The sequence below is a fragment of the Carassius auratus genome, unplaced genomic scaffold (genome assembly GCF_003368295.1).
Source record: "Carassius auratus strain Wakin unplaced genomic scaffold, ASM336829v1 scaf_tig00023533, whole genome shotgun sequence".
Taxonomy (NCBI): domain Eukaryota; kingdom Metazoa; phylum Chordata; class Actinopteri; order Cypriniformes; family Cyprinidae; genus Carassius; species Carassius auratus.
The window spans coordinates 1-23543 of NW_020525277.1; the positions used below are offsets into that span (position 1 = coordinate 1).

The window sequence follows — 23543 nt, forward strand, 5'->3', positions numbered from 1 at the left end:
AGAACGGCTCAGGGCTGGGCAATGAGATTGACGCTGTGTATCAAAGCAGTCTCTGTGTGTGTGTGTGTGTGTGTTGTGTGTGTGTGTGGTGTGTGTGTGTCCGCCTTACTCCATTCGGTAGATCCCTGCGTTCCTCTTCCACCCCACCCGCTGTTTATACAGCTTGCTTTGAGCCTGAACTGCAAGTTCTGAGGCCAGGTGAGCTGTTATTGTTCTCGCAAATGTGAAAATTCAACCCACATGCAAAACCAAGCCATACAAAATGAATACGAGAACTCATTATTGTTTGTGTACATACGCGTTCATGGTCAAATGCCACACACAAACAGAAACTTTCCGTCTCTGTAACTCTGAACTAACAAGCATTTCAGCCGACATAAACAAACGCTAGCAAATGTGGTATAAATGTGTTATTATTTGCACCACGACTCACTAAAACATTGCTAATGTAGTTCACCGCGCAACATCAACATTTCCCGATACTTAAAACCACATAAACAAACCCAAGAAAACGTAATTGACCAGAACGGTGATGCAAGCGTGGTTTACAGATATCCTCTGTCATACTCACAGATAATGTAGTAGTCTTTCCCCCTGAAGAACTCCAGGCCCCAAAGGTTTGGGCTGAACTCCTGGAATTTGAGGGTGAATTTGACGTCCTGGTCCGGTTTGACACAGTTGAGTAGAGGCGTATCTGCCTTTGTGACCTGACAGGACTTCAGCTGTTCCAGAGGAACCATATAGAGTTTATAATACTCCACTCCTTCTGTTGAGCCGCCCTCCATGCGTGGGCAAACTATGTCCATCTTATCCCGATCTGTGGATACAGCACCAGACCCTGTCCTGGCACGAACCTTTGAGAGAAAGACAAGAGGCAAAGAGAGAGTGAGACACATCATAGACGATGAATCATATCCAAACCGCTCTCAGGATCAAAAATATGCTGGATTGTGAAGCATAGTGTTAATCAATAATTGAAAAAGGAAGCGATCAATTATTAAGCACCGATTATAAAGGATAAAATGGGTTCTAAAGAATTATCTGGATCATAAAAACGTAGCAGAATAAGTGAAACGATCCTAAACTGTATGTGCGAGTGTTTTTAAGTTGCTTCATGAGAAACCAGAAAAGAACCGATGGAGCAGCTAGATTGAGACAAAGGTGTTGACTCGCTGCTCATACTTAAGAATAAAGGCAAATGGTCCTCTCTGATGCCAAGCGCTGTGAAAAGAAATGAATGTCATGAGAAACTAAGGAGGAAAAAGCGCAGAAGCCTCACATCAGGCGACGCTCCCAGCCATCCGCCTCGAGGGACTAAAACAGGAGTTGCTGGAAAAGCTGCTCCTGCTGTGTGTGGCGTGCGTTGACGTGCAGCGGGGTAGCTGTCAGGACTATCTGTGCGACAGATCTAGCCACGCAAATCCTCTCGAGCCGAAACTGGATCGCTATCTCACTCGTGTCTTATCGCTATGCAAGCTTATTTGAAAAGCCAAGAACATTTGCTCGCATTTGTGTGCAGTGTGTTTTGAATATTTGCCATGGGATCGTTCAATAGAAGAGGGCGAGACTCGTAAATTCCCCAGAGTAAAACATGTTCACACCTTAAAAGTGTATACACACACCTACAAAACCACAAATCTGCTCCGTTTTCCCAACTAGTAAACTGCTAAACACTTTTTAGAAATGTATTTATTTATTTATTTTACAACGATGCTAATGAAGAACTATTCTGGGTTCAGTGGACATATTTTTTGGTATGAAAAACATTTGAATAATCTGAAGAACCTGTTTTCAACATAAAGGATCTTTTGTGCATTGGAAACATTCTGTGGATGTTAAAGGTTATTCATGAAGCTATTAATACAGTAAAGATTATTTACTTTCAACACGTGTGTGTATATATATATAATATATATATATATATATATATATATATATATATATATATATCATATCACATGCCTAATTCTATTAACCTCTATTTAATGAGTAAATACAATAGAGCAGTTAAATGGAGAGACAGGGCAAATGCAGCATATTAGTTGTTATATACATTGCTGCAGCCCACAGTCAGTCATTATCCTAAACCACAGGGCATGCAAGGTCACCCCGCAGCCCATACCACACACATTCTACTGTTAAAAGGGTGTTTTACCGTTGTCTGTATTTTACAGGAGCTGCTGTTAAAACAGTCTAGTTTTAGTTTTGAGTAGAAAGCGGGATGTAAAAGTGTTGTGGGGGGGGTGTAGTTGAACAAATAAAGCCAGAGGTCACACTCATGTTTGTAAATGGCTTTAATCCTTGTCTAAAAGACACAATTTAAACCCCCAACCTTAGCCTTGGTGATTCTCCCAGTGGTCGTAAATATCCTGGGACATGTGAATGTGAAAAAGAAAAGAATGACAGAATAAGGGTTGCACACGTTTAACAACAGACCGCTCATTCTGCTAACAAGACTGCAGCTGCACACAGAGAAGCCATTAAGTCGAAAAAGGCGGCACGTCTGTGTAAGAGCGAACGGTCAGGACCATGTGCAGTACATCTAAGACAGACACGGCTGTGCCACTCGAGGACATTTCTCCATAATTTTATTTTGTGAATCTACATTTTTTCCCTCGTATATCTCGGTTTTTTATACTCACAAAGCATCTGTTTTATCTTTTCTCTTTGTCTTCTTCCCACTTGACTCATTCATTTGTACTCAGGCTGAAATATTCATTTTTGGCAGCCTTTCTAAAAGCCCTTCAAAATGAAGCCATTTTAAATAAACTTGCTCATAGACAATAAAGCAAGACAAAAGAGAAACTCACTAACAGCGGTTAATGAGTAGAAGACTTTCAGGACTCGCTCTGGCAACTAAGGCACGATATAAACGTTAAAACTGAAGCTGAGAAACAGGTGGAGTGGATGGATGTCTGAAAGGCGTTAAAGAGTAAAGGATAAGACATCTGTTTTGTTTTTGTTTTTGCTACTGCCCCTTTTCATTTTTCTTTTTTCTTAGGGGTCAAAAATACGGATTCATCTGCTTAAACTAAAACAAACACGTGTTCCTGATAAACTATATCTAAAAAACAATTCCCCATTGTTTTCATATATCTCGCTTTCTTCAAATGGAGCTTTTGCATAAGAATCTTTGTCCATTAGCTTTGCTCTTTCTCTCTTTTTCCGTGTTAATCTCTAGTTGTGTGGGCCGAGCTGTGACAACAGTGACAGCAGTAGACTAATCCCGCCCCGATAGGAACACAGCGCTTTAACCCTAACATCTGAAACAAAACTGGGCGACGGACGCATACAGGCTGTTTGACTTACAATCATCAGACCAATATGGAGATTTATTGGGCATAGAAAGACATAGACAAGAAGCACAGGACAAAAGAAATCAACAGACATCTCACGGTTTTAAAACTCCATCATGTTTTGCAACCGAGACCTGCCTCGGGTGAGAGGCCAAATCGACCAGGACAGGCGCCTTATCCCTTTGTCACCCTATATCCCTTCATTCTTTCCTGTTTTCCTTGTCTATTCAATCCATAATCCCAAAAGACCCCGTCTGCTCTCTCCTCACATTTTAAAGCGACACAAATGCAATTTAACCAATCTACTTGTGTGACTAGATTTCACACTTTTTCCCTCAGCCCCTTTCCTCTCTCCCAGTGGCAAAACAATCCCACCCATCTGCTAATATGACAAAATTTGGAAAATAGTTAACACTCAACATCTAAATCATAACAGCCTTTCGCTTAGCCAGTCCTATCATGAAGTTTCTGCACCCCTAAATGCAGAAGGGGGGAAGGGGTAGTTATTATTCATGGCCCACTCGGCCCTGGTTCAATCCATGCTATATTCTGCATGTGTATGAAGCCATGGATGTGCCCCCCGTCAGAACCCTGCTAAGCGATGTAATCTCCTAAATGAAGAGAGGGGGGAACCTTCCCTTTGACTGAAACGTGTAGAGCAGACTGCTTTTGTTTCTCCACCTCCGACAAAATGGATTGCCAGAAGGAATAAGAAAGAGAGGGAGAGAGAAAGTCTTTACATGCCTGACGCATCAGAGGTAAAGCAGTGGAGGGGTAAAAAGTACTGCGCACTGGATTGACACATTTTTGCAACGGGAAAATAAAACAGCCGTCATGCACATCCACTCGCTCAGAGATTGAGTTTTATGGTTGTCTCATGTGCAGAAGGCCAGGGAGTACAGTACAGATTTTAAGCACACCCCTCCTATTATGCAGCACTGATACATTAGATGAAGTGCTAGTCACAAACATTATACCTATGGGATTGCTCTGTAATCTTCAGATTAGATAACAGTTGTTGTTTTTGTTTGAGTATTTGTGTTTCTGAAATGAAGATGGAGTCGATATTGGAGACGTGAGTCAGGTTCTCCTCAGTTCATCTAAAACTGAAAAATAAATTCATACCATGAAATAATTGGATGCAGAAAATAAAAAGAGAAAGCAAGCAAGAAAGAAAGCAAACGAATGAAAGACTCCTGCCATGTCCCAGCGTTTTGCTCTGTTTATCTTGTCAGGTGGTAAAAATGCAGTCGCCAACGCTAACAATCAGTGCCATCACCATTTAGTCCTGTGCTACAAAGAACTATAGGTTGAACTGGCCCGACAGAACGGCAGGAATGTGCGCAGTGAGTAATTCCATGGAACGCCGGCTTGCCTGGAGAATGGGGCCTGCATATTTACAGTGACACATAATAGAGAGACGCGCCGCTGGAGGTCACTTCATGGTCGCTTTGGGTCTTCATCAATGAAGATGTCACAATAGATATCGATATGGTGGTGACACGTCACATTCAGTGTCTAAGTTATATACAAAATGAATGAACTAAAATAATTGCAAAGTACGCAACAAAAACTTAATTACATACTAAATACCATTACGCAGTACTTACATATATAATCATCCAGAAACATAATCTTTAGTGTAAAGTGTAATGAACATGGCTCGCTTAGAACTGTGGCAAACTGTGAATAGTCTAGAATACTCTTACGCTTAAAGAATTTCCACGATTGTTCAAAATTTGATATTTTAGCAATCGTTAGACTGATTTCAATTTGTATGCCAAGAACTAGGCTGTTCTTTGAATTAACAGAATTTTACTCTACAAAAGCGCTTCATGCTATATTTGGGGGAATATAAATATTTAATTTAAACTGTAAAATGTATATTCACTATAATAGACATGGCCACAACTTTTCCATGACTTTTCATCACTCATCCACGTCAATTAAAATGGCATATTGCAATGTAGTTAAAACATTAGTCATTTTAATTGTTCAAGTTCCCTAAAGACTATTTTTTTAAAAGGGACTATCTTACAGGAACAATGTAAAAGTAGGTTAAGTGGAGTGGGCCAGTGGTCACGAGCACATTCAGCAAAATTGAATCCCTCAATGCAACACGTCATCTTCTTCATTTTGTCCCCTCACGGCAGAATTTCAGCTAGAACGAATAGTCGCCTCTTTCTTAATAGTACATCCATACTAGCTGATCTATTTTCTCTTTCAAGATAATTTAGACCCAACATAATTTGGATTTTTTTTATTTATTTATTTATTTTTATTGATAGGCCTATTTCGCTTTGCGCTTCTAAATAAATAAATAAATAAATAAGCTCTGTAAAGTAGACCGACGATCCACTCGACAACTCAATCCCAGCGCATCATATGCAGAGCAAAGCCTTTTAGATCAGTTACACTCTTATTAATGAACGTGCTTGAGGACGCTCGCGCACACTGCCAGAAGACTAAAGATAGCCGCTCTTTTACCTGTGTGCGCTAAAGACCCTAATTATCAACACGGGACACCTGTTATTTGGTCTATTCATGCTGCCCCTTGCCCTGTACATGCAGGGGTAAAAGAAGAGAAGTCTTTCTCTATAAAAATGGGCCGAGAGCGAAAGCTGAATGCTCTACGAAGCACTCGAGACTCCCGCGCGGGGCACGAGACCCCTCGGATTTCAGCATTATTTGATGTTTCGATGTTTTAATGCATGATTCAGCGCCGATGTGCTACGCATGTGCTCATCTTGACATTTTTATCACTGACTTCAAAGTCACTGAGGGGGGAAAAAGCTTTCAGCAGAAAATGTTAAGGGAAATATACACGTATTTACGCAAAAGGGTTTCGTAAAGTCTGAAAATAATACATTAGAAATAAATAAATAAATAAATAGCTTATACCACGACCTGGATAAATAATGAAAACAACAACAATAATAAAGATAGTTTGTGGAAAACTGTTTGAGTATGATTTTAAATCAGATAGCGATGGTCAAAATTACACAAACATTTTCTGAGGTGAAGGACTTGGGGCCTAGGCCGTCCAATAAAACATTACGTTATGCCTCAGCTGGACATTTAACCAACACTTCAACAATGAATGTGTGTCTATATTAACACGAAATGTCACTCTTTTGACTATTACCCTTAATTGTTTTGTGGAAATTATTTTGTGTCGTGAAACAGATCACATCACAGTGAGTAAAAATCCTTTCAAGATTTATGACCTGAGGTCCTGTGGGGCCATTCAAAACTATTATCATTTATTTTTCATTCTGCCTCAAATTTACAAGTTAGCACGGGGGAATTATTAATTACTGTAAAATGCGACTAATTATTCTATATATTTTATATTAACATTCTAAACCCCTTTGAGTGGAAACAACGCGTCTCGCCTCAGCTCGATGATCCACATCACCTGATATTAATTTTCATTTTCAGAAGAACGCCTTTACATTGTACAAAGCCATTTATCCTGCTTTACCGTACTCAATTTTACCTACCCTTCCAGGGTCTGAACATTGCTCTAATGGGCTGAGAGAGAGAGAGAGTTAGTGATGGAGCTTACTTGGTGTTCGTCGTGTTCCAGTATATGGAGTCCAGGATGAGCGCGCGGGACAGGTTCACCTTGCACGCGATGAATAGAACTCCAAAGTAATATCTCCACAGAGAGTCGCCCATGGTCCGTTACGACCGTTAAGGTCAAATTCCGTTCCGCGGGAATTTCTAATTATAAAAAAGAAAGCGTCTTGTTGGAGTGCGCCTTGTGACAATCCACAATCAATAACCCTGTTCCAGGAGAAAAAGTAAATAAAAAATAATAATAATAAAAAAGAAAAAGAAATGCTGAATAGGAGCCCGGTTAGAAGTGAACCATCCCGAAGGGAAAAGCTGCTCCTCTATTAGTCCTGCTCAAGATGAGAGAGAACAGCACCGCGGACAGCAGGCAGTTTCTCATTCGGTAAAATATAAGACTGAGTGGAGCACTCTCCTATCAACCGGCCGTGGGGAGCACGTACATTCCTCACAGGAAGGCGACCCGTGTCGTCGCCGCCGAAGTGCTCGATGTCCGCTGAGACATGAAGTTAATCCCCCCGGTGTGGATCATAAACCAAGCAGGAACCAATCCAAATGCGAGGTATTCCGTTCAGGCGGTCAAACGAGGGCAAAAACCACCGGAGTTCCACAAAAAAAGAATGAGGCAGTTTGGAAAAGATGGGCAAGAATGACTTAATTGCAGCCTATTGGATGAAGCAAATAAGAATGACTAATGACTGAAAATAAAAACAAAATGAATCGATGAAGTCAAATGAAAGTTCTCATGGGTCGCTGTGGAACCCTCAACAGTAGCAGAGAACAGCTGCGGTTCGAGCCCTGCAGGTCCGGACTGAACTGCCGTGTGCGCGTGAATCGCGGGACTCTGCTCAGTTCTCTGCGCGAAGCTCTACTGCAAGTAGCTGCGAGCGTCTACAACACGGAATATTTGTCAGAGCGAGTTTTTTCGCTGACTCCTCCCACCTGCTCTCTCATTGGACAGGTATCTGTGGAGAGAACCCTGTCAATCAAGCGGTCGCCTGGCGACTGGTCGAGCAATGGGAGAAGAATATATCGGACTTCAGGTCGCCAACCCAGATTTGAGTTCTGAAAGGATTAATAACATTTCTGCATTTCAAAGACAACTCGGGATAAATTGTGTATAACCGCAGCTGATACAAAAACTACACCGAAAAACAGCAAACTGTACTAATAAGTACATAATTTAGGCTACATGCATCCTAATCATGTCATGTTACTTTTTTCTGTTTATTATATTTTATAATGTCATTGTTAATTTAAATAATGAATTATCGCCATGTTCCACTTCATGCACAAAGGTCGATTTCAAGTTCCACAAGTCTCAACAATCTTAAAATAAAGGCGTTTATTTAGGTTGAGGTCGACAGCTGAATGCGTGAGGGATTCATTTAGCAGTCAACAGCGCCCACTAGCGGCCAACTAAATGCGTAAGTACATCTGACTACACCTCTTACATTAATGTATGATTTTAAAAAAAGGTTCATTATAACAATTAATCACTATTTTTGTATTTTACACTGACAAAATATCCAATCATGAATTTTATTTAATTTAATTCAGAGTATCCATATAGTGACATAGCCTACATTACTCATACAGCATTATAAGAGTGCATTACTCAAAGTTGATGCAGTTCAGTTTTACTTGTCATGCATTTGTAAAATGCAGTAGGCTACTGTTATCACAAACGCACCAATTTAAGTATTTAAGTAAGAATAATACACTATAGTAGGCTATAGGCTAAACAGTCAAAACAAGCCTAACTACTAAAAAAAAGTACAAATATGTAATATAGTATGTTTTATTGTATTATATTATATGATGCTATATTATAATATTATATTATGTAGGCTACATACTGTTTAACTATATAGTTATGGAGAAGTAAACCACTTGATTAAATGTATTTTCGACATGTCTGGCCTTAATAAGGAAGCATAGGCGTCTAAAACTAAATTAGGACGCAAGTGAAGAAAAAGCCGGCTTGAAAAGCGTTCACACTTTTCAAGGGCTGTAATTGAATCAGCGTTCATTTACTGTTATCGTTGTGTATTGCTCTGCTGGTTTAAGAGACCATCAAACGTGCAGATTCCACATCGAAGCGATAATTAACACACATGCTGAATACACAGGCGGAATGATTGCTGTGCATTAATGAAGCGGTTTATTAACGTTTTACATCAAAGAAGCGCCGTTTGCCTGATTACGAAGTCTATTTATCTGTGCATCTATTGGGTTAGATTAGACATTTGTTGTTTTGTGCTACATAAAGACATATTTTGTCAAAGCACTAAATTGCAAGTGCAAAATTAAAGAGGCAATCTTTATAACTGTTTTTCAAGCACCACTTACAAAGAGCTCCAAAGGTAATCAATTATTTACTTTATGCAATGGTATTGTGTTTCTGAGAATGCTCCCACACTACCAAACAAAAGTAAACAATAGGACGAGTTAAAACAATTCAAGAAGAAGTCATGTCAGCGGGAAAACAAGGAAACAGCAATTTCCTGAACTATCTTAAAAATAACCAACACAGATAGTCTCCTGGTAAAGAAGTAATCGTGCAATTTTTAGCATATACTCTTTCTTGAATGCTCCATTAGAATGTTAGAACAAATATAGCTAGCTACTCATTTTAACAAGTTTTATAAATTAACAATAATCTTAATCCACGTGCACTTGAATAGCCTGTACATTATAAAACGAGCAATTAAAGTGAAACAAACTATTTTATCAAGCTTCTTTATTTAGAACATTTTTTTTAGTTCTGAAATATATTTAAAAGTGACCCGTTTGCACTATCAGTTTAAACATTTTATGTTCCCAAACGAAATGTTCCTCCGTAAATGAAAAACAAACACCGTTTAACACATTCAAGATAAACTCTGAGCAACTTCTCATCTCTTTGAAATCACAGGGTCGGATCGATGTTTATTCAGTTGCACGCGAATAAGCTCACGGCCCGTGGTTCCCTCGGAGCTTGATCAAACACAGTAGGTTACACTTACGAGAAAACACACCTGCTGGCTTTCCTACACTCGCAAACAACAGCAAAGAATGCGGATTTTCGGCCAAACTTTACGCATCGCTTCTGAACGGATCATAACAGCCGTTGTAACTTCAGCCTGGCGCTGAAACTGTAGCTACTCATGTCAGTAAAGAATAGTGGAGTTGAGCGCGCGCAGGGCTCGCAGAATCTCGGCGTTACAGCAGTCAGTCGTTCATCAGTGCCGCATTGTTAAAGCTGACACTGACTAATACACACGCTAGACTGCATCATGCGGGCTCGTCGAAAAAATCGCACGTCTGTGACAGAAGAGTTTGCCAACATTTCCATTAGCTTCCCACACAGGCCACCTGAGAACCTGAGGCAGCGACCAGAAGTAACCTCGCGCTGAGGAATCCCAAATAAAACCGAAAGGCAGATTAGGTTATAAGGGTTACAGTCAATTCAGTTACTGGGTCCTTTACCGAAATAGGTTGGAAAATGTGATTTTAAAATTAAATGCTTTACGATTTTATATATTCTACGAGATCAAAAAGTGTTATTAAAGAATACTGTGACATTAAACTAAATGTATACTATATTAATGTATTTGTTGGGATTTAACTTTTAAAAAGAAAAGACAAATAACTTATAAATATAATCATTTGCTCTCTGTACAACAGTTAAAAGCTGTCCATTATTAACCATAAAGTATGATAAAATTATTTAAAAAATAAAATAACTTGTTCTTGAAGAATTGAATGGTGTTATTCTAATATAAGTTTTTATTTTTTAATTTTGTATCTTAATTAAAAGGAATTAATGGTAATGGTTCAGCATCTGTTCATGACAAACACAAAAGACACCCTTTTTCATTGAATGACCTCACTAGACCTTTTTTAATGAGGGCAGTTTCTTGGGAAATATATATATATATATATTGCTCTACAAATCCTCTAACACTCATTCTGCACTTCAGATGTTTTGTAAAACAGTTATATTAATTTATTTTTCTTGAATTAGAATCCTGCAAAATCTAAACTTAAAGTGACTATAAAACTGCAAAGATGGTAGTTTTATTTTTTTAAGCTTCGATTTTACTGTAATTGTCTTACAAAATAACAAATGACTGGTTTGTTGCAGAATACATACAGAATTAAAACAATCAAGTTAAGCAAGAGCACGGTTACAAATTCTCAGAAGAGGACACTGAGGCTCTAAACAGACTCCTTTGTGGTTTGCAGAGTGCCCAAAAAACATGATTCAGGCAATGTTGTGTTCAAGGGATTTATTGGTCATCACACTAAATGTCCCAGTTCACAAGCAAAGGGGTAATTTACCACGAGACAAGAACACTAGCATACACTCATACACACACAAACTCGCTCGCACACACACCCTAACTAGTCTTACCTGCGATTCCCGATTTCCTTAAGGTACCAACCGAGCACTAGAAACATTACAAGACTTTGTAACATTGTAACCTTTTTTCACCAAAAAGCTTGTATTATGAATGCTTAATAAGTTCTGGCAACATATGTTCTACGTTTCAAAAACAAGCGATTTAAGTAAGGTGTATCAAAAAAGACAATTGTGTCTAGGTGACAATGCTATAAACGCAGTTCATATCAGGTGATTATGAGAACAATGTGTTAAGCAGCATTTTAGAAACTAGGTTTTGAGGCGTTCAGTCCACAATCTAAAAAATACCAAATGCTTCAACACACTCTTGCAACACACATTCACTAATAAGCACAAAACAAAGTCTGCCAATTTACATTTTTCCAAATATTTTTGTGGACTTCCCCTATGCTTTGAACGCAAGAACAGTAGTTCAACTGAGCTTGTACAAACAGAGCTCTCAAACCACTGATATATATTGACCAATCAACTAACCAAACACACTCATATACACAAATATTTACACTTATTCATTCTTATTTGCTTGCCATTAAAAAGGGGGGGAAATGCCCTGTTTCTGAAGGTGCATCCAGCTTAACGGTGTCAAATATCAATACAACACACTGAAAAAAAAAAGCAAAAGATGACAGCTGATCTGTAAGTCTGTGGTGGTGCCTGCAAGTCCGGTTTTGAAGCGTGAGGATTTTTTCCAGGGTTTACGAAGAGCATTATGAGGGTTGAGCGCACAGGGCAGACCTTTCTTTGAGACTCCAATTCACTTCAACATGAAGCACACATCCAAAGAGAACAGAAGAGGAGAGGAGAGGAGAGGAGAGGAGAGGAGAGGAGAGGAGAGGAGAGGAGAGGAGAGAAGAGAAGTCACTCTGTAGCTTTGAGAGTGAAGGAGAGACGAGGTCGGGACTTGCCCTTCCCCAATATCATCCTCTGTTCTTCTTTCTGTTGCTTCTGCCTCTCCTGCTCTAGCTTCATGCGTTCCTCGTGGATCTTCCTTTGTTCTTCCACAATACGTAGCTGATCTTCAGCCTAAAACAAACACATGAGCAATTAGCCAAGACAAACAGTTACGCTTTAAATCTTTTGATGCACTAATACATTAAAATGTACCTTAATTAACAAAAGGATATATGTACTAAAAACAAAACCTAGGTTCATTGTTTTCAGAACTACCATATACATAAAATGGGGACACTGCCAAGCAGCCCTTTTGAACGTTCAGATTAAACATTTCAGAGAGGATAGGTTCTTCCACAACAACACAAGCAGGAGAGAGATTCACAATCACTTCATCTTAACACCAAGTCAAAACCGTGGGCGTATATATATATATTTTCTGGACATTTTGAGTGAGATACAAAAGGCCACAATTCTGATGATCTTGAAATGTATAAACATGCATCAGTTGTCTTTTAGATATTACAATTTTCAGTGGACTTTAATATTAATTCACTGGCTTGATCTCTGCATGGAACAGTGTACATTAGGGTTACGGCCCTTTTGGATCAATTAATTTCCATAACTATTCCAGATTAGTAAGTATCATTGGATAAGAACTCTAAGAACAATATTTTACAGATCACATTCACAAATAACGATTTCTAGTCAAATAAATATTTGAGAATATTATTCACTATAGAATTATTATAGAACTATTTTTTTATGTTAATACCACTAATGATTGATATCATGTTAATACTACACATGCTACATGTACCTAATAGTAAGTACATGTAATGTGTAAAATAGACAACTTAAAGTTTATATATATATATATATATATATATATATATATATATATATATATAATGTTATTTTTGTAAATTATTTTGGCCATGGTAATAGTGAAGTTCAAATCTGTTGTGACCCTAATTTCTGATTTTCTGTGGTAACCTTGTCATGCATAACAAAAAGACACTTTTCGTGTAGACAAATATAAATACTTGATAAATATCCCCCATAGAGCGCATACTCTATTAAGTTGAATTTTTGTTTTGTGAACCTATTTTTATTATTTGTTTGGTTTTTGTTCTTGTTTTTTCTGCTTTGCTGTCAAAATAAAACATAGGAATAAGTACCAGCTTAGCCTGAGCATCAGCAATCTTTCGGTTGTTTTCTTCCAAAATTCTCTCCAGCTCCTCTCGTTTGGATTTTTCTTCCATCTAAAGGAGTGATATGGTGACATGTTAGGGCGGGGAGACAAATCCACAGAAATAAGTCCCCATAAACCCAGCTGCACACTCAAACACGTCTACATTCACACAAACTGGAACCAGCCAGCGACACTCACACACTCTCATACGCTTTCACACACACTCCACATTTCACATTCTGCTCTGCAGCATCAAATGTTTGAAGCTAACCTCTATGTATGCAACAATGAGCACAAAAACCCACCCACGAATGTATTCAGTCACACCTTTAATCCCCGCCACGTTATATGTAAATACAATCATCCAAACATCCATTTATGCATTCATTTACATCCATCCAGAACTGGTATGTATAGACAACACATCGACAACTAACGAAGAATCTCATTCGATTGTAGATGAAAGGAAAAAAAAAAATCAGCTTGTTCTCTCTCTCTCTCTCGCTTTTATATTTTATCAGCATCCATAAGCAAAAATTTCAAAAGAAAACGAGAGAGACAAAGAAAGATTAACTTAAATAAAGGAGAGAGTGAATAGTAGTGGCTCACCAATGCTCGTATACCTACGCCTTTCTCCTTTGACTTTGTACTGTACCTACACAACTGCTGATTAAAGGGGTGAGTATTTACTGCCTGGTTCCGTGTGTCCCGTCCTGGACAGCGCAGCACCTCCCCTTTAAAAATTTCTGAGCTGCTAGCACGAGCTAGTGCTCTTACACAGCAACACCACATGCAGTATATATAGCACAGTCCAGGAAAATGAATTATGTTAATCATACAACATTACCGTGTGGGGACGTCAGGCTATTAACGTTAAACGATGTTAAAGACTGCAAAAACACAAAGGTTGGATCATTCATTAGAAGAGTTTGTTTGAAAACAAAAACAGTGATGTGTTGGCATCTAAGGCTCAATGGTAGAGTAGCGTTGACTGAGTGTGGATGTAGTAATGTGTGTCTGTGTGTGTGTATGTCTGTGTGTGTGTGTGTGTGTGTGGTGTGTGTGTGTGTGTGTGTGTGTGTACCCGTACGGCAGCACTCCTGAGGAAAAGCAAATCGTGAGGACACATAAGTACATTTAAAACACTGCACTTTTAAACGACGTCAAAACGGAAGTCAAAGAAAAAATAAAATGTTAGAAATCTATGAAAAACAAAAAACAAATCAGCAATTAATAAATATAAAACATGTATGACAGAAATGGATGAGCAATAAAGGGAAAGGTAGAGCGTTGTTTGTGATTGATAGTGCAATTGAAGACAAAATCATCAACAATAAGATTAATTTAATGGTTCATTACCAGGGCTACAGATGATGGGCACAAATCTAAAATGTACAGAAGGAGGGCACATATCTAACCCTATTAGTGCTGAGCTGCTGGATTCTGTGTGTGCTTCTGGAATGGAATCAGTTTCTCGTTCATAACTCATTGCATCTTTACAATTACAGCACAGTAACCCTCCTTTATGGTATGGGTGGAATTACAAGCTATGGATTTAGCTAATTAACTAATTTAAGTGCGGTCTAGTGGCTACTAAAGGTCTTATGTGTTTGTAACATCCAAAACAGAATTACGGCTAGACCTATCAAAGTGTGTAATGATGAACTTTCACTTTGAAAGCTCATAAACAAAAACAGGCCTTGTGACCTTTTTTTTTTTTTTTTAAGAAAAGCGTTTTATTGAAGACAAACATCTTATATTGGTGACAGTAAAACGCTAAAAGATATGAGGAGTGAAAAGAGCAGGGTAGGGGTGAAAAATAAAAGGGGTGAGAAAAGATGGAAAACATAATATTGGTCCATCACAGCCGTGGCAAAACGTTCACTTGAAACCCTCGAGAGTGCACTAGGTGTGGGTGACTCGATAAAATTGAAGTATTACAGAAAAAGTGCAGAGCTTGTCAATAGAGTAAACATGGACTCCAATACCCAATGTCCTTAAATATTAGCGTTCCCCAGACAGCAGCTCAACAGAACTGCTTCAAGCATCACATCACACCTTGAAAATGTCGCATTTTGTAATTCATTTTATTCCCCACCCGATCAATGGAGCTAGCCTGCGTCTCCTGCTCTATCTCGTGGAGAAACGAGTGCCAGGTTGTGCCACGGCTGTGGGTGTGCGGTTTGCGGCTCAGCTCCGCTGTGTTCCGAACGACCGAGCGTTACCTCTCTGGCTTTCTGGGCGTTCAGTTCGGCGTGCCTCTGCCTCTCTAGCTCCTGCAAAAGCTGTGCCTCCATGATGCGCTTAGCCTCCTCTACCCGCCGTAACACCTCATGCTCAATCTCATCACGCCGCTTCTCAAGCTCCTCCTCTACACGCCGTGCTACCAGCTCCTCCACGCGCCTCGCGGTCTCCTCCTCAATCAGACGCTCCTCAATCTCCTGCTGACGGCTGTAGAGGATACGAGAAAGAAAGAATCAAACATTGCAGTTTCACTGGCAGAAGCATATATGTATATATGTATACATGTATATAAAGAGTGAAGAACAACTAATCAAAATCAGGGCTGACAGTAAGGAAGTAATATGTTTGCACAATCAGGCCAGTATTTCTTTGCTCTGACATAATTGTCACTGGCCACCGATGCAATATTGATTCTAAATACTTCAGTTATATACAACTATAACTTAACTATAATTTAAGTTATAACTTTCCATTTTTTTTTTTTCATTTCAAATAATTAAAGTAGAATAATAGCTAAAACAATACTTCATTTAATATTTACTTTAAATGTAATACTATTTTATTTATTTGTTAATTATTTCTTGAGAAAATGTTTTTTTTACAAAGAAAATTTTACAATTATAGACATAAATTATAGTTATTACCATACTTGTGTGTATATATATATATATATATACACACACACACACACACACATAAACACAGCAAAACATACTGATTGGGTAATTCATTTATAATTTTCAATTTCAACCAAATATTGCTGATGCTATCAAATTTTAAATGCAATCATACTAGGCTCAATTTGTGAAACATAGTTTGCATATTTTTTTAAACCAATTGTGACAGAGGTTCAAGTGTTACTTTCTGCATTGCACACAATGCACTGCTGATCCCTGAAGAAGAGGCAGATGTTACTGGTAGGCTCCACCTGTGAACTGCACAATTCTAAAACAAAATACGTTGGGCTGGCACATTTTGACATCATAAACCCATATGAAAGTATGCCGCTTAAAGGGGGGGGGGGGCATTGATTACAAAAACATGTTTCAACTTTATTTACATTTTAAGCATGACTAAACCATTAGAGGAGAGCAAGCTGTCACACCTGGCCTTAAGAAGGAACACAAAACACAGACACAATACTGAACCAAGTGACCATAACATTGCCCAGAGCCAAAACAAAAATCAAACAAACAGCAGCCAACTTTTGATTTGATCTCAGTGTCACGTAACTTGATCCAGGGGCTCTCTTTTAGTTTTAAAACACCCTGAATGCGGTCACAATGTATTCGGGTTGAAGCTCAAGCCTGGGGCTGCAGCACGTCTCTTCCTGTTCTTTCACTAGAAACCACCTTTCCTTCTCTTCCACAAACTCTTAACATTATACCGGTGGTCCCCAATCACAAAAGAGAGATGTCAACAATCTGTGATAGATACAAAGACGTATCATCTGACATGGCCAGCAGATCTCAGTGATGAGATGACCTGATGTGTGACAGCTGTCTATGAGAGTCCACAGAGCGATGAAAGCTCACTGAATACAGACTGGTAACATGAAACATGTCACTTTTTGCACACTAGCTACGTTGTTAGGTTCTTATCAATATTAAACAACAAAGAGTTGATATTTGAAGCATTTAACTTAAGTGATGGTGTTGTCCAGACTAAGCGACACGTCATAGACACAGAATTGAGTAAGGCGGCATCTCCATACAGTGCTGGCACTTCTTAAAATGTTCTCTCTCTCTCACACACACACACACACACACACACACACACACACACACACACACACACACGAGTATCATGACATATAACGTTAGATGTCTTACATCTTCCTCTGTCTCTCTATCTCTTGTCTCCTCTCCTCCTCTTCTCTCTTCTGTTTCTCGTCGTTGTGTCTCTTGCTCAGTGCTCGGCCGAACATGTCGGTTCGGTCGGGGGGTGAGCCACCTCTGTCCCTCCTGCTGCCTGACCTCGAGCGGGACCTTCTGCTCCTCTTCGGTTCCTTTGACTTGCTCCTTTTCTTGCTGGATTTGGATCTGGAGCGGCTCCGTCTGCGGCTGTGTTTTGAGTGTTTGGACCGGGACGTGCTGCGACTCCGGGAGCGACCCATCTCCTGCACGAATAAATCCGACGGACACCGCTAAAGAGGGTTTTATGAATGCAGCACGGTCTGCAGCGACCTCGTGTAATATTATGTGACGGTTACCTGTGTAATTGTTGAATAAAAGCTCGTTTAATCAGAACTTTTTTTGTTTTCTGCTACAGTGAATCTGCGGAACCAAACAATATGGCGACCGCCTCCAGTCTTCCTTTTCCCAGAATGCAACGGGTTCGGCTCTTTTCGGAAATTTCCGGGTTGATTCCGAGTGAGTGAGCAACACGAGGAGACTGGAGTCTGCGGAAGCTGAGGTATCTTGATGATCTTTCACACAAAACGCCGTCGATGACTACAAAGCTGAAGCCTTTTCCCCCAAACAACTGGATGCCTCACAGTATTTTAGTTCTACACAACGCTGTATATTTTGACAAATGAAAAGGTCACTGTCCACATTGAATATGCAAAATTATTTAAGTGCCATGAAGTGCAACCGTATTCCACACTAAAGAAGAGTAGCTATAAGCTACTTTTTGTCATCACGTTACATATTTAATGAGTGACATTTCCATTACCTTTTTAGAAATGAATGTATGGCATTTTTTAATTGTATGTAAAATGTCATTTGACATTTGGCAGTCTAATCTAATAAGCTAAGAAAGAGATAAAACCAGTGATCTATAATAGAGAATTATATAATTATGTATATATCAGTGGATAAAACTCAAAAGTAGTTATACCATTTCACCCATAACAGCTGAGTTGGTAGGTTAATTCAAGCATGTTGCAGTGTGGATGCAGTAGGCTATTCCAAGCAGTATACTGCTCATTTTTGCAAATGTAACAGTATTATGCTTTTTCCAAATGTCAGAGGTTTGAAAGAAATAGAAGCTTAACAAGTCATTAACTAATGGGCAGGTCCAGACAAAATCTACCGACCTTTTTGCATTGTCCCCAATGATTTTTGAGGTTGCTGAGTGGATAAAAACTTTATAAAATGTATCAAATGGAGCTGAGATTTCCACTCTCGTATTGGTAGCTTAAATAATAAAATTTGCCAGAATAGGGCCTAATAAAAGTGAAGTGACATTCAGCCAAGTATGGTGACCCATACTCAGAATTTGTGCTCTGCATTTAACCCATCCGAAATGCACACACACAGAGCAGTGAACACACACACACACACTGTGAGCACACACCCGGAGCAGTGGGCAGCCATTTATGCTGCGGCGCCCGGGGAGCAGTTGGGGGTTCAGTGCCTTGCTCAAGGGCACCTAAGTCGTGGTATTGAAGGTGGAGAGAGAGCTGTTCATGCACTCCCCCCACCCACAATTCCGTCCGGCCCGAGACTAGAACCCACAACCCTTCGATTGGGAGTCCAACCCTCTAACCATTAGGCCACGACTTCCCTCTAATGATGTTCCCTCTAATGACTTCCCTCTAAAAAGATGTGGTGTGCAGTGTGTGAAACTGTGAATTAAAGGAATGCAGAGCATTTTGAAGGATTCTTCAGGTGCAGATTCTGTTTGGGCCTGCTAATGGGTGATTTACTGGAACGTTACGAACGTAAGAATTTCATTGTGCAGTGCAGTCTGTGCAACTGAGAACATATACCTAGCAGCTTAGTGTCAACAATCTGGTAAGGCAACAGTCTAATGTGCATTCCACAAAATAATAATCAGTTTCTTGCCCACTTGTTTTCGACAAATTCTTTCTGTGTACCATTCTGTTGGTCATGTTTTAGCACATCTTGTTGGTTTCCTTGAGAGATTAGCTTATCCTAGCTCCATATGAAAACCAATTCCTAACTTACTCTGTTTTTGTCAGGCCCATTTGCAGACAGAACGGTCATTCTAAGAATAGGTCCGAGCCCCTTCGAACTCCAAGGGAGCATTATGACAGGCAGTTGCTTATTCTGATAAACTACAGGCTAAAAATATTCGTCCAGGGCTATTTTAAAACACATATGAGCAAAGCAATAGTGACTCCGTTTTAAGAACTGGGAAAGCGGGTCTAGATAAGAGCAGGAAAGAGCAGGATTTTCTCTTTTTGTTTTTGCATCCCAGGAAAATAAGGGTTCACTGCTATTATATAGACAAACAATTAAATGTTCTCTATATAAACTGATGCTTTATATTGTCACCAAAATATATTGTCATACCCAGCCCTATATCTTCTTTTCTGTTTCATATAAGAAAGAAAGTCATGCAGGTTTGTGTGGACTATCTCTTAAGCATTTATGCACTAACCACTGCAGTGGTTTTATAGTTCAAACTCAGTTTCTAGGGGCTGGTTGTATAAACAGCTTAGGCTAGACTTAAAAGTTAGAGAGCTATTTTTTTTTCTTCAAGAGTCATTAGTCAGATACATAAAAAGGTAGATTTGAAAATGAAGACTCTTTAGTTTAACTGCTAGTTGGTCAAACTAGGTCTTAAAACACAGTGGCTATATTTAATTTTACTGGCTCCAGTCATAGGTCAAATCTTTGAGCACAGTTTTATTGCCAGATAGCACCAGCAAGCTACACCCCAGTGTTCCCAGCATCACCTCAGCAAACTTCTTGAGCCTGTTTATTATTCAGTAAGGTGTGTTGTTGTACAGTAGTTGATAGGGGTGCACGATAAATCACATGTAATATTTAATCTGGTCAGTAAAGGCAGTTCTGTAATCAGTGGTAAATCTCAATCACCTGCGCGCTTTTACACGGAACAGCATTTACTACACATACTACACTTGTCGTTGTTCACTGACAAGCTGCGCAAAACATGCACAAAATATGATCGTTGAAGACTTTAGTTTGGTGTCCATGGTCACTGTAACACAATAATAATCAAAATTGCTTCGATGAATAATCCAGGACGAGTGGGAGAACGCCGTCAGCTTAGAAGTGATGAGATGATGAAACTTGAAAGTTATGATTGAGATTTGTTTTTACTTGAAGAAGGACATTTAAGTGGTTTTTCATGTTAAATGCCTAAACACAAGTAAACTGTTCTCTGTTGTTTTTCTAGAGAATGTAAATCGCATTAAATAAGCATCAAACTAAATGACTTCTGAGCAGCTACACTAAAAATGACTGCTCTTCCTTCTGGGGGGAAGAAAATCCTGTACACTCAGTGTTACCATCCTACCAGTTAGATGGTATTCATGGTCATTGTGTGACAGAATAATATTGAATAATAATAAATACAATAGAATTCTAAAATAGAATAATAAAGTTGCCTGTATGAGTAATCCAGGACGAGTGGTAGAAGACTGTAATTTTAGACTCAGCTTGAGATGGAACTGTGGATTTCAGGAGAAGTTATTGAAGTGAAAGTTTCAGAAAAGCTAATAAAAATAATATTTTCGCTTTCTGGAAAGCAGCAGTAATAGTTGGTATATGATAGAGGCTTCATTTTCATTGGAGGAAGGACATTTTAGTGTTTTTTCATGTTGTTCACACAAACAATTCTCATTCTTTTCTATAGGAAGTCAACAGTATTATATGTGTCTGATAAGATCAATGAGCATCAAACTAAATGACTTCGCTACTTCCCAGCTGCTACGCTAAGAATGACAGCATTTCCTTCCAGTGGAGCAACGTCACACAAAAGACAGACACCAAAGCTATACCTTAGGCCAGATCCCTCGCTTTCAATCGAGCCATTTTACAATTCTCAAACATATTAACCTCATCTTTAAATGATTAGTTGAGCAGTATAATGCGCTGCTTTTTCCCGCTCTTCAAACATGAATGGCCTTCATGCTACTCGAGTTAATGAAAAGTCGTTGCGCTCTTTCTTCCCCCTTTTTTACTCGTTTGATCAAAGATGGCTTCTCCTCTCTGGCTAACCTCGCCTCTCAGTTGGCTGTAGCCTCTGTCTCTTGAGGGTGAGGGCACTTAACAAACACAGGATCCCACCGCTGGGGCACATTGTCATGTTGATGTCCCAGGGGCCCCTACACAAAGGACCATTGAAGAGAGGAAAGGAGAGAAAGACCTGAGACAGAGAGAGAGAGGGAGAACAAGGCTCTCAGGAGGAGATTCTTTAACCCGTCCTGCAGTGTGTGTGTGTGTGTGTGTGTGTGTGTGTGTGTGTGTTGAGTGGGGGAGGGTCATATATACTGGCTATAGCTTCAGTGTTGTTGGTCACTGGACTGATCCTGGTCACTGACTTCTTAAAGTCTCCTGGGGTTGTATCTGCAAAGAGTCACCTTACTGTGTGTGTGAGGTTTCATGGAAATTCAAGAAGCTTTTCACTCTGACATGCTTCAGTTGCTTGTTAACTCTGCATATGTTTCCTTTAAGCGACATTAAAACTATATACCCGACATACATTGAATTAAGTTTTTTATCGCCTTTACTATTCCTCAAACTTTTCAGTGGACAAAAAAAATTTATTGGATTTCAAAAAAGGGGTTTGAACCATATCTATAAAAAGGCGAATGTAACAGCGAAGACTATCATGGAAAAAAGCCAATGGCTTTATTGTGTTTATTGTAAGTATGGGATACTTTTTATTGTGAACAGTTTGTAAACTTGTCTAATTTCTATAAAATTCAGAATGATAGATCTTGTCCCAAATGGTTTTGTGGAGGTTGTTTCATGTGGAAATTGACCTTATGATGTCCCGTTTGCCATTTTGGGTTGGAGGGTGGCTATGAGTAGGGTTGGGTATTGATTTACTGATTTGAATCCAATTTGCAAGCTGTCTTTTTGAGGATCAATTCTGATTTTATTAGATTAGTTTCTGATTACTTAGAGCATATATCAGTTATAATGTAAAATATTTGGCTTGCTTAATTTTATTGTCTGTCTGTATCACATACAGTATATATATATATATATATAATAAAGAATGATTTGTGAAGGAACATGTGACACTCACGATGGTAGCAATGGCCACTGACAATAAGCTTTACCATTGCAGAAATAAATTATATATTAATATGTTTATTTTTTCTTAAAATATTTCAGGAAGAGAAAGAGAAATTTGTGTGTGGGATTGTTTGACTAATAAACAACTGTCCAGAACACCTTTACAGCCATAGAGGAACACATTAAAGCCATTTAGCAACCGCATAAAAAAACAAATTTATTTGCATGGATGAGCTGCAAATTTACTTAGAAAATGTAAAAATCTAGTTAAAGTGCTTCTCAACCTCTAGCAGCACCAGCATACCAAATTCAGTAATATGTTTCTTACAATCCCCACATCCTCCATTGTTTGGGTGTCCCGCCCTGTCATTGGCCCTGTCGATGTCTCGAACAAACACATCGCAACAGATTGGTGCAGCTTGTGACACACTTCACTTTTCATAAGTGTTAAAAGTTTAAATGCAGATCCAATCCATTAAATCCATTAGATGCAGACCCAAAGCCTCTGTCATCGAATAAAAGAAGTAGTTAGTGAGCCCTCTTTTAAAAAGCATTGAGCTCTGAGACCCTCTTTTATAATAAACGGCTATATAGATGGAAGGCTGTGACAGGCCAAGCAAAGAGGTGAAAGGTCATTTCTGTAGTATTGGATTGACCTGAAAGGTGATCAGGCACAAATGAAATGTATAGGTCTCTCTCATTCGGTCCTACTCTTGATTTTCTTGTTGAGAAGAAGAAACATTTCTTTGTGTTTATAAAAAAAAAGGTTATTTAACCCTTCTTCTTTTTTTTCCCTTCTTTGTAACTGTTTAATCTCTGCGAAGAGATCCTTGAGAAAAAAAGGGAGGCAGAGAGACGTTGGCAACACAGGAAAAAGAGCCTGAGAAAGTCTCTGCAGGAAAAGAGCCACATCCATCACGGCTCCAGACCTCCTCTCCTCATCTCACTCTCTGACCCATTCTCTACCTGAT

At 39.1% G+C, this 23543-nt stretch overlaps 2 protein-coding genes across 3 annotated transcripts; both read right to left on the reverse strand.

Moving 5' to 3' along the window:
- Positions 1-571: 571 nt before the first annotated feature.
- On the reverse strand, positions 572-6995 carry LOC113077905 (ephrin-B2a; the record flags this gene model as incomplete). The annotated part of the gene is given in 2 exon segments (XM_026250170.1): positions 572-854; positions 6865-6995. A coding segment is annotated over 1 exon segment (235 nt), but the record flags the coding sequence as incomplete, so codon positions are not given.
- Positions 6996-11131: 4136 nt separating this feature from the next.
- On the reverse strand, positions 11132-17956 carry LOC113077903 (arginine and glutamate-rich protein 1-A). 2 transcript variants are annotated; one of them, XM_026250168.1, is made up of 5 exons: positions 17823-17956; positions 17443-17729; positions 15592-15817; positions 13353-13436; positions 11132-12303 (listed from the first exon to the last, which is right to left on the reverse strand). In XM_026250168.1, the coding sequence occupies exons 2-5, from the start codon at positions 17724-17726 to the stop codon at positions 12139-12141; spliced, it is 759 nt and encodes a 252-aa protein (XP_026105953.1). In that variant the 5' UTR covers positions 17727-17729; positions 17823-17956; the 3' UTR covers positions 11132-12138. The 2 variants fall into 2 exon arrangements, with proteins under 2 accessions (XP_026105953.1, XP_026105954.1); XM_026250169.1 differs by having other exon boundaries at positions 11132-12105; positions 12136-12303; positions 17443-17953.
- Between the last annotated feature and the right edge of the window lie 5587 nt (positions 17957-23543).

What these genes read in the sequence shown, in the direction of transcription:
- LOC113077903 (XM_026250168.1), bottom strand. Translation starts at nt 17,726, where the DNA reads ATGGGTCGCTCCCGGAGTCGCAGCACGTCCCGGTCCAAACACTCAAAA. An exon ending in ACGCCCAGAAAGCCAGAGAG is followed by an intron (nt 13,437 to 15,591) that starts GTAACGCTCGGT and finishes TCACTCCTTTAG; the next exon opens with ATGGAAGAAAAATCCAAACG. An exon ending in CTGATGCTCAGGCTAAGCTG is followed by an intron (nt 12,304 to 13,352) that starts GTACTTATTCCT and finishes TGTTTGTTTTAG; the next exon opens with GCTGAAGATCAGCTACGTAT.